Source organism: Typopeltis vanoorti, chromosome 4, assembly GCF_054136105.1.
Source record: "Typopeltis vanoorti isolate ZY-2024b chromosome 4, IOZ_Tvanoo_1.0, whole genome shotgun sequence".
In the NCBI taxonomy this organism is placed as follows: Eukaryota; Metazoa; Arthropoda; class Arachnida; order Uropygi; family Thelyphonidae; genus Typopeltis; species Typopeltis vanoorti.
Window position 1 is genome coordinate 154,340,018 of NC_143552.1, and position 12,402 is coordinate 154,352,419.

At 33.4% G+C, this 12,402-nt stretch overlaps 1 protein-coding gene across 2 annotated transcripts in view; it reads right to left on the bottom strand.

The window, feature by feature from the left end:
• mh (DNA-dependent metalloprotease SPRTN) overlaps positions 1 to 12,402 on the bottom strand; it is a 150,298-nt gene that overhangs the window by 74,044 nt on the left and 63,852 nt on the right. For both annotated transcript variants that reach the window (XM_090391530.1, XM_090391529.1), the window contains exon 5: positions 4,538 to 4,582. In XM_090391530.1, coding sequence (XP_090247656.1) covers positions 4,538 to 4,582 — 45 coding nt within the window. The remainder of the gene's footprint in view (positions 1 to 4,537; positions 4,583 to 12,402) is intronic.

Below are 12,402 nucleotides of genomic sequence, written 5' to 3' on the forward strand. Positions count from 1 at the left end.
TATAGTCATTAAAGCTTTGATGCAGGAATTTTTTTATCTGCAAGAGATCAGGCTAGTAGAATAATGGTTAATTAAATTAGTGTCCCTAGTGGCATTACTGTTTGAATTATAAAGTAGTTTGCCTTTGTATATGTGTACTCCAAATGATAACCTTAATATGAAGGTAGAAACATCAGGAAATTAAATTAATTATTAATTTAATTAATTAAACATGGTAGCAGTCTCCATAATTTTATCAAAAGGAAAGTCTCAATAATGCTCAGGTTACCAAAACAGCCTCATTCACCATTTCAGAGACCAGACATAAAATTTTATGCATGTGGTATGTTATGTCAGAGAGAGATGGGACACTCAGGAGAAATTTGCATGAACGAACATATTAAAGATATAGAGACAATGCGAGTACACAAATCTGGCCTAGCTTTTCATACTACCAATGAAAAACATTAAGTATTTGGCAATTTACAAGAATGTCCGTATGTTGAATTCAACTGTGAACGCAAATTCAAAAAATCTGCTAAAATGACATGTCCAACGGTGTAACAAAAATCAAGGTCTTATTTTAAACCAACTTTGGTTAATGTATATAAAAAACCTAACAAGCTGGAGACTAGGTTATGACACATTACATAGCACAACTCAACAAGCCATGTTTTTGTAATTTCAGCACTATGTATATCAATAATTTAACAACCATCTATGGTAGTTTATATTTACAGGACCAATCCATTAATATAAGTTTTTCAAATTAAAACATTGTATTCCTGATGAGGTATGCCATGACACATAGACAACTTGTTGAGTTAAACAATTTTTACTTGGTGTTTTCTGAACTGTGGTTAATACCAGAAGTAACATGAGCTATATTTTTATTGTTCAAAAAGGTGCAGCAAGAGAATCAGAATAAATGGCTGAATTCTCTAGTAAGTAGTAGAAGCACAAACAATATGCTTTTTGTGGGAAATTTAGTTTTTTTTTTAATTAAAAAATCAAGGTAATTGCAATTCTAGAAGATAAAAATATAGTTTCATTAATCCCCCCCCCCAGTTAACTAGTCATGCACGAGACTGGCTGGTTGGTTATTCAAATTATGGGAAAGCAACTGAGGTAATGAGATATAAGTATCATGACTTCAAATTGCATGTATAAAAAAATAATTCCAGAAGCAAGGAATGAGAAGTCTCTCTATAGGTAATAAAATATTTATATCATAGAAGTATTGTGTGAAAAGTTAAAGCTGGAGCACTTCTCAGCAAAAACAAATCACCTTTCATATGGAATCTGAGAGACATTCTAAACAAGAATATTATGCAATACCATCCTCTTAATGTATCGCATAATAATCAGTAGCAATTAGTGATGTGATTGGCAAAGTGGTTACTGGATTAGCTTGCCAAACAGCATGCTGTGGATTCAAATCCTGCCATAGGCATAGAATGTTTGTGATTGTCTTTAGGTGGAATATGAATTTCATCATCCAGTGCAAGTCCATTGCCCTGCTTACTGGAGGCATGAAGTGACTTGAAAAAGTTTCATGCCTGATCTCCAGAGCAGGATTCACAGGTTAAGTAAAAAATAAATAAAATATATATAAAGTTAATATTTGAAATGAAATAAAAAATCTGTAGTAGCCAAACTACAGTAATACCATAGGTTTCCAACCTTTCATGGACAGAATTCATATCAAGGAATGCAGAGAACTGACTGGGGCTTCTGATCTAATATCCAATCCTCACCTTCATGTGGTGTGCCCTGTTACTAGGTATCTACTAGGTACTGAACAAAAGAGGATGGGCTGGTAATTTGGGATTCAGCTGACCAAACTGTTCTGTTTATATTGGCTTAAACCAGAAATGCATTTGATGGTACAACATGAGATTTCATGCTGGCTGAGGTGTCACCCAGTTAAACAAGGTCCCCACTGTTTTCATCAGAGAACCAGGGTGAACAGTGTAAAGTCAGCTACTGGAACAAACTCAGACTCAGTATCTAGAAGAAGAAGAAGAAGAATAAATCCAGCATTAGTTCTTCTGATGTTGGAAGATAGGAACCATCAATATAAGGAGTATTAATGAAAAGGAAATCAAACTTGCAGATAATTGGAAAAGTACCACGTGGACATAATTGGCATTACTGAAACAAAGAAGACAAAAATAGGTGAGATCTTACTAAATAATAAGTATAGGATGTTATTTTCCTGAAATAATGATCAAGGAAAGGAAGAAGCAGCAATAGCTTTCAACACCAAACATGAAGATAAAATTCTTGATTGGAAGGCAGTTTCAAATAGAGGTATGTGGGTAAACTTCAAAATGGGGACACGGACAATGAAACTTATTTGTGCTCATCGTCACACAGAAAGTTCTTCCAAGGATGAAGTGGAGGAATTTTTTTTTGAGTCATTAGAACAGGCAGCTGACATAAAGAAAATGGGAAAAAGTGGTCCTTGTTGGAAATCTGAACAACAGAGTAGGAAATGAATCCCACCAGGCATATAGGAAAATTATTTGGGAAAATTTGGAGAAAAGGGCAAAGCTAATAATAATGGTAAGTATTTACTGGAATTCTTCACCCTCCATACTATTTCACAATTGCATTTGCAAGTGCATACAATTTCTCAATTATTACATCATTGTTGATAGTGATATATGGCTGTTTCAGGATAAAAGAGTGCACAGAGGATTTGAAATATTTGGAAGTGACCATTACTTAGCACTAAGTAGAATCAAAATGAATATCACATTGAACAGAACAGTATGTAAGCAAGTTTTAAAAAAGGATTAAAGTTGAGCAGCTTTTACAAGTAAATTGTAGACTTGACAATACAGACATTATTAAAGAAACAAAATGAAACAAAATGAAAATAAGAAGCAAACCTTGGAATCTCAGTGGCAAACTCTGAAGAAAACATTGATTGAGTCAGCTAGGCAAGTATGTGAAGTTGTCTGCAAAGATATAAAAATAAGAACACCATGGTGGACACAAGAAGTTAAAGAAGCAGTCTTGGAAAAGAAGAAAGCATACCAAAAGTACCTAGCAAATAAGTCGACAGATGCCCTAAAAGAATACAGAGAAAAATGTAAGAGAACTAATCTGTGTGTAAAACAGCTCAAATGTACACCCTTTGTCCAAAAAGAAACCGAACTTTTGATAGAAAATAAAACACAGGCCAATTATAATTATTCAAATCATTTATTTCAATCAATATACTCTCCCTCAGCTTTGATACAGTGTTTGGCACAGTCAATTGATTCACTAAATGAGTTTTTTATATCAGTTTTTGGGATACTGTTGAGGGTCGTGGTTACTGCCACTTGAACGTTTTGAATGGAGTCGTATCAGTTTCCTTTCATCGCCAAATAAAGTCAGGGGAAGAGAAAGAAGTCATATGCTAGTGATCCAACATGCAAACTTGATTTTTACTCAAAAACCATCTCACAATGTTCGAACGATGAGATGGTGCATTATCGCGCAAAAGTGACCAGCAGCCTACATCATGATATTCATGCCGGACGCGACGAATTCTCACTATCAATCGCTTCAAAACTTTGAGATAAAACTCACCATTGACCATTTGGCCAGGAGGAACGAATTCTTTGTGGATAATGCCCTTGGAATCGTAGAAACAAATCAGCATTGTGTTTACTTTTGACTTCTCCAGCAATTTTTTCGGATGCCCCTCTTCTGGTGGTCTCCACTCAGCACTCTGGTGCTTTGTTTCAGGCTCATACTCAAACACCATGTTTCGTCACCAATAACGATCGTTTCAAGGAAGTTTGAATCCTTAAGAGCGGTTTTAACGAGGTCCTTGCAGTGTTCAATTCGATACATTTTTTGGTCATCGGTCAACTTGTGGGGAACAAATCGCGAATTCAGTTTACGAAGGCCCAAACTCTCGGTCAAAATGTTGTGCACAGTTGATTTTGGAATCCCCAATTCATATTCAATTAATTTCAGAGATTTCGGGTTTTCTTTGATGAAATCACGCACTTTTTGGATGTTAACTTTGCTCAGTCCAGTTTTTGGATGGCTCAGCTTTTCGTCATCCTCAAGTGTCTCATGACCACTTTGAAATCACTTAAACCACTTGTAAACTTGAGTACAGGATAAGCATTCATCACCATATGCTTTGTGTAGCATTTCACGCATTTCGGTAAAACTTTTACCTAGTTTTACACAAACGTCAATCACAACTCCCTGTTTGAAACTCATTTTCCAACCATCCGTCAAAACACACTGTCACTCTTGGCACTATAACTCAGCTTCTAATGAAACAAATATCATAAACAATTGATACAACACTAATGAAGGTTGCTGCTTTCGACAACAAAAAGATACAACAGGTGGCGCCACTAGTTTCTTCTATTTTCGAAAAGTTTGGTTTCTTTTTTAGACAAAATTCTTATCAAAATCAGTTCAGCAGCAAAGCATATGTTATGAAACATTTCAAGGATATGTTATGAAATATTTTAAACATTTCTTTTAAACATAAAAGAAAATATTAATCCTTAAAAAAATATATGGAGAGATATCTTACCTTATTATTGTGTGTTACAAAAAGGTATGCATGTATCATTTCATGCTGAAAAGGTAAACCACAATAAATTATATATTACTCAAGATTAGAAAACCAAATAATTTGATTTCAAATATATACTTATATATACACTGACATAATAATGAACTATGATCACTTGCCTAATATTGTTTGGGTTGCTTTATAAAAATTATGGCCCTGATTCTACTAGATGTCTACTGATATCAGCAGAGACATCTAGTAGAATAGTAATTATGTCTTCAAGGCATCCCACAGTTCTTGAATGAAGAAGGCTGCAGTGACTACACTTCTTGCAATAGATTCCATAACTTTCAGAAATATTTGATTGGGTTGAGGTTGGGTGAATTTGCTAATTAAGTACTTATAGTACAGACATATGCATTAGTCAATACACAATATGGATTCTATTTCTGATCAGCAAAACATATTTCCACTGGCCTGGATAGTAGAAACTATCCACAAAAAATTCATCAGCATGGTGCAGCACTTGATCAGCCATGAGATGACAGCACTTCTTTGCCAGTCTCTTCATCGGCTGCTGCTTATAATTAGTGAGTCTTGGGTTGGCTATCTCTGAATAGCTACTGGTGGAGAGAGAACTGTCCACTCAGTCTCCAAAAGCTAAAGAGGGTTAAAAGCAAAAAAATTAGCATTGGCTGATTTATTTTTTTTTATCGTATACCAATATCTTTTTAGAAAGGCAAGTCAATTTAATTGCCTAGATCATAGGTGGTCAACAGCAGGCCCGTGGGCCGCATGAGACCCGTAACTTGATTTTGTGCTGCATGCAGCAGGATAAAAACTATATTAAACTATAGTCAATACACAACATGGATTCTATTTCTGATCAGCAAAACATACTTTGGAAGCCAGGCCAACTAACCATTCGGCCTGACTGGCCGAATGGTTAGTGTATCCGCTCTCCAGCCAAAAGGCTGTGGGTTAAAATCCCACAGCATGGCATGAATGTTTGCAAAAAATACTAGTGGTGGTCGTCGGCGGTAGATGGCATTGGTGTAGATGATGAACGTAGTTGAGTGGTGGTGATGGAGAGTTGTGGAGTAGGTGTCCTCCCTCAATGAGTCCTTGGACTCCCTGGAGGTGCTAGGTAATAATAATATAATAAAAATTATATGTATCATCAACTTAGCTATTAGTTTCGACTGCAGATTTTCTGATTGATATACAAGTTATATTCATTATTTCTGATGACGGAAACAATTTATATTCTCAACATGGAATGAAAATTGCTTTAAAAAGATTACTCAATTTATAAAATCTACTGCTTCTCTGTGTGAGTTGTAGTAGTGGGAGTGGAAGATTTCTATGCGCTCAAGAGTAACACATCACTGAAAGTCACTTGCTCTGCTCTGGTTACAGTGATCAGTTTCAGAGGCTCAGTTTCACAGTTAACAGTGTTATTGTTGCAGTTTGTGTTCCCTGGTCAGTTACTTCAGCCTTTGTATACTATGAGTAAGAAACGTAAGATCTGTGAAGAAAACAGGTCATTTCAGGAGAAATGGGAAAATGAATTTTTGTTTATAAACAATAACGACAACAAAAACAGTGCCTTGAGTTTGCAAGTATTGTCTGTGCACAAGGAATATAACCTCAAACGCAAATACAGCATGGTACTGTATGTAGCATGCTGCTAAATACTAAGAATACGTTGGACAACTACGTACTAAAATAGTGCATAATTTGAAGAGAAAGGTTAGTGCTCAGAAATATATTTTTACTAAACCAACATCAATACAAAAAAGCTCACTCTTGGCATCATTTGTTGTAAGTGCAGAGATAGCAAAAGCAAAAAAATCATTATCTGATGGCGTATTTGTAAAACACTGTTCTGTGAAAATGGCACGTGCATTTGGGGAAGATAAAATTGCCAGCGAGTTTGAAAACTTCCCACTATCAAAACAAACTGTAACAAAAAGAGTCGAGGAAATAGGTTCTCATATATTAAATAAATTAAAAAGTGTTATTACAGATTCAGCTTACTTCTCATTGGCTCTGCATGAATCAACTGACAAAATAGATACCGCTCAACTTCTAATTTTCATTCGAACTGTTTCCAAAGACTTTGTTATTAATGAAGAGCTACTAGCATTAGAGTTATTGCATAACACAGCCAAAGGTCAAGACATTTATGATGCAGTTATGAAGGTTGTAAATGGTACTGGTGACATCAATAATCTCATAGCTATTGTGACAGATGACGCCAAATCAATGCATGGTACTCAAACAGACTTAGTTGGCTTACTAAGAAAGGCTGGAATCAATTGCCCTGTATTGAAAACTGCATTATACATCAGGAGGCTCTGTGTGGTAAAATTCTGGAAATAGAGGATGTCATGAGAACTGTAATGAAGTGTGTGAATCTAATTAAGGGCGGAAATCGGGCCTTGACATGCTGCAAGTTTCTTTATTTTCTAACAGAAATGGAGGCAGAATATGACGATTTAGTGTTGTACAGAGAAGTACGTTGGCACTTTCTTAACTATGAGGGTGGTTAAATCGTCACAAAGAAGCCGACTGACTGATGACCACCCTCAGGATTTGTTATGAATATTGTCATCATTGTTGAAAATTGACTTTGATGAACTTATTGCCGCACATGAATGTCCAGTGTTCCCATTAAGTTGTGTTACATGTAAAAAAAACAGAAATATGTAATTAAATTTAATTTAACAACTTATATTTAAATCAATCATGTATTTTATATTGTTCTCCCAGTAATAAAATGATTTAACAAATATAGTAATTCGATATATATATAACTACTGCCTTGAAAAAATGCAGAGTTTATTTTTATTTAAGTTCTGTCTAAAAGTGTGTAGCCCGTGAAGCTACCACTCATCATATTATGGCCCTTGTATAGAATGAAGTTGGCCACGGCTGGTCTAGATAATCATGGTTTTGATTTACCATATTGTCTTGCTTTGTGTGCTATCTCTTCACCATGAATAATTAGTATCTGCATGTTTAAGGCTTAAGTGATGAAAGGACATCATGTTGGAGGTTTAATAGAGTAGTAATGGCACTAAGAAAGGATTAAAAACTATTTTAATTTTTCAATATTAAAGACTTCGGTCTTTAATATTGAAAAGACTTTCAGTGACCAAAATTGTCTCAGTCACTGAAACATCTTCAGAAATTACAAACCAAGGGTTGAAATAAATAACCGAAGAATGAATCCTTTTTGATCAGATAATTATTCCAGTGTGGAAGAACGAAATATTTTTTTTTGTAAGCATATTTTTCTCCAGCTAAACAAATGATGTTTAGTTTCTATCTTTGAGAATTTAATCCAGAGGAGCAAAATTTTTTTTTTTTTGCTCTGGTAAATCATTCTGGGTTAGGGGCAAATAATCTCGCTCTCAGAAAATAATGCTCCATCTGAAACACACACATTTTTAAATCCATAACTAAATAAACACACTGCTTATATCCTCTCTATAAATAAAACTTTTATTTCCATTTTGTATTTCAATAAATTTAAATTATCAATTTTTTTTCCCTTGATAATAGTAATAAATAAAGGCATACTATTTTTGTAACATTTTTTTCACTATCAGAATTCTTAAATTAATTCTGAATAGTCAATAAATAAGTAAATATATATAAACTTATACAAATATAAATATATATACAGTGGCAGATTAAGGATAGTTGGGGCCCCTAGGCAAATTATATTTGAGGGGGGCCCCCAAAAAAATAATAATAATAATAAAAAATAAAAGTCAGGTAGCAAATAAATGAAATTTTGTACTTTTGAATTTTTTGAAAACTTCTGGATTTTTCTGCCTGTTAAAGGGTTAAAGGATGATAAATAATAAAACCTCTCAGGGGACCCTGTAACCCCTAGAGAGCGCGTCCCCTGGGTGGCGGATAGGGGAGCCCACCATGTGTGTGTGTGTATATATATATATGGTGGGGTGGTCCGAATATACTGAATAAGGACTCGTGGACCAACAGGGCCATAAGGGGCAATCATCTTGATTGTAAGGGAAGCAGCATTCCCATGGACCCCTAGCTGGATCTATCCTCTCCTTCTTCTACTTTGAGGAAGACCCACTTACTTTAATCTTTCCTATAAGGCCTTATCAGCCAACTCTTCGTACTTTATGACCCTTGTGCTATTAGAGTACTCGAGGGCCATGGGGTCTTTTCATTTCTGGCCTTACAACTATGTCTCTCTATAATCCTTATTATATTTCTTCTATAATCTACCCTTTCCCCTTCAATATACCCTATTCCTCCTATGGGTTTAAATTCGGAAGAAGGCGAGTTCAGAAGCCTTAAGGTAGCAGCCCTACCACTGAACTATTCCATCGTCAGGCTAGTCCCCTGACATGGAGAACATAACCATACTTGTAAGCTGACAGAAAAAGATAATCGGATTGAATCTATGGGAAACAACCCTGGAATGGAAAAGGGAAAACGAAAATGGAAACGACAAAATATAATACACATAGCAAACTGGAATGTAAGAGGAATAGCATGTAAAGAAATAGAATTAGACCAGTTATTAAATGAAAGAAATTTTAAAATAGCAGTAATCACTGAAACAAAAAAGAAATTAAAAGTAACTATGAGAACTGAAAATTTTAATGTAATATACAGTGGAGGCGACAGAGACCAAAGAGCACAAGCAGGAGTCATGATTTGGATTCATAACTCCCTTTCAAAACAGTTAAAACATAAATTATGGAATGAAAGAATAATAGAAGCTAGAATAAAAATAGATAGAGGCTATTTAACAATAATTGGTTTATATGCCCCAGAAGTGGGGAGAGAACAAGATAATATTGATTTTTATAATCAGCTACAAAACATATATAATAAAACAAATAAAAATGATTACGTAATTTTAGCAGGAGACTTAAATGCAAGAATTGGAAACACGAAAATTAATAATAATATAGGAATACGTGGAAAACATACTCTAAACAGGAATGGTAAAAAATTGATTGACTTTGTAGTTTATAATAACCTAAAAATAATGTATTCCTTCTCTAAACATAAAGACATACATAAATATACTTGGGCAGCAAGAGGATGGAAATCAATATTATATTACTTTATACTAAATGAAAAGACATCAAAATTTTCACTAGATGTTAGAGTTCACAGAGGATATGAAATAAACAGTGACCACTTCCTTGTTAAAATAAAATTAGGATTTCCACCTAAATGGCTACAAGTAACAAGAACAGAAAGAAAAATTGAAACATTTGTTTATAAAACTAGACTATTGAATGACATAAATGTACAATGGCTATATGAACAAAGAATTAACCAATATCTAGACAAAATAAAACAAAATGAAGAAATAGAAATAGAATGGCTTAATATAAAAATGATACTAAATGCAGCAGCAAATGAAAGCTTAGGAAAGACCAAAAAATACAATAAAAAGAAAAAACTGAAGATCTGGGATGATACAATGAAAGAAATAATCAAAAAGAAAAAAGAAGCCTATCACAAATGGTTAAGCAGTAAAAGATTAGAATATAAAAGAATAAGAGCCATAGCTAAAAGAGAAGTCAGAAAAAGACATAGAGAATCATGGAACAAATTTGTTTCTAATTTAGAACATGATTTATATAAAATAAGACCCAACGTATATAAAATTTTGAAACACCTAAATGCAGATACCAAAGAAAACATAAAATTAAACACTGAATTGAAATTAGAAGAATTTCTAAATTACTACACAGAACTGTGGACAGACAAATATTTTAAAAAAGACAACTGGCAAACAATTAATGAAAATGAAAAGGAAATAACTGAAGAAGAATTAGAAATCAGCCTGAAAGAAACAAGAAACGGAAAATCACCTGGAGAAGATAAGCTAGGTTCAGAACTATATAAATACACAGGAACAAGATTCAAAGGAAGACTCTTATTATTTTTAAATAAAATTTACTCAACTGGTATCCTCCCAATAGAATGGAAAAAAGCAATTGTGATTCCTATCTTTAAGAAAGGTAATAGAGATGACCCTAAAAACTATAGAGGTATCAGTATACTAAATTCATGTTAAAAAATATACAGCAGAATCTTAAATAACAAACTAATGGAATATTCCGAAAACTTTATTCTAGAGGTACAAAATGGATTTAGAAAAGGACGATCATGTATAGACCCAGCCTTCTGCCTAAAATTAATAATAGAGAAAAGAAGAGAATACAATTTAGAAACACATATTGCATTTATTGACTTTGAAAAAGCATTTGACAAAGTTAAAAGAAACATATTATTTAACATATTAAAAGAAAAAAGAAAGACAAATACCAAATAATATCCTAAAAGCTGACACAAGTATATATGAAAATAATCAAATACAAATAAGATTAAATCACGAGCTATCATATACAAGAGAGATAAACCAAGGGGTCCGACAGGGATGTCCCCTCTCAGCAACTCTTTTTAATATCTACTTAAATGAAATAATAATAAAATGGAGTAAAAATTTACATCAAGGAATTAAACTTTCACCTACAGTTAACTTAAACGCTCTCCTCTTTGCAGACAACCAAATAATAATTACAAATTCTGAAGATAACTTACAGAAAGCTATTTTAAATCTAAATGAGATATCCAAAGATTATGGTATGATAATATCAACGGAAAAATCAAAAACTATGGCCTTTAAAGGACAAGATCCAGCAAGAACTAAAATAGTATTAGATAACAAGATCTTAGAACAGGTGAATTCGTTTAACTACCTAGGATGTATGATCACTTATGAAAATGAAAATGATATAAACATAAAAATTGCAAAATATTTAAAAATAACAGGAGTAATTAACTCCTGTTACTTTTAAACCAAACCTAGTTCAAAAACAAACCAGGCTAAAAGTATACAATACATTAGCCCTACCGGTCTTAATGTATGGAAGCGAAATCTGGACAATAAAACAAAAAGACAAACAAAGATTAACAACAGCAGAAATGAAGTTTATAAGAAAAACTGCAAAGTATACCCTATTTGATCACAAAAGAAACGAAGATATTATGAAAGAATTAAACCAAGAACCAGTAATTGAAAAAATTAAAAAATATAAACATAGATGGATGGAACACATTCAAAGAATGAAAACAGAAAGATTACCAAAACAAGCCTTAAAGTACAAGCCATTAGGAAAAAGAAAACCAGGACGTCCTCTTAAACGATGACTTCTAAGGCCGGAACAGGCCATACTAGGCCTAAATCCTTGATACATATGATGATGATGATGAAATAATAAAACTTTTTATTTATTTATTTTTTTATTTTATTATTTTTTAATAATTTTTTATCAGTTTTTTTTGCAATTTTACAAAGTTTTTTTTTACTTGCACTACATTCAAATAATGAAAAGACGAAAAGTCACATTAAAAAGTTATTTTTGAAACAAACACCTCATTCTTACACGATGCAAAAACAAATGAAGTTAAGGAGCAACAAGGCGAAACTTATTATTATCTCGGCAATGCAATCAGTTTTCATGACTTCAAAGCTGTCAACAGTGCCGTGTGCCGACATTGGTAATGCGGTTTAATTTAAAGCATGGATAACGCGCGCTGTTCAAAATACAAAATACGAAGCTTGTCAACTACTGCCGACATTGGTATTGCAGCATTATTTAAAATGTAGATAGTGCGCACTGTTCAAAATACGTATTAAAACGTAATAATTGTTTCGAAAAAATTTTCGCTTAAAATAATAAAGATTTTTATTATGTTTACTGAAAACATTAATCTATTTTAAAACACTATAGGAAAATGTCTTGGCTTGGGGGGACCCTCAAATCTTGAGGCCTCTAGTCACATGCCTCATTGCCTTAATGGATAAT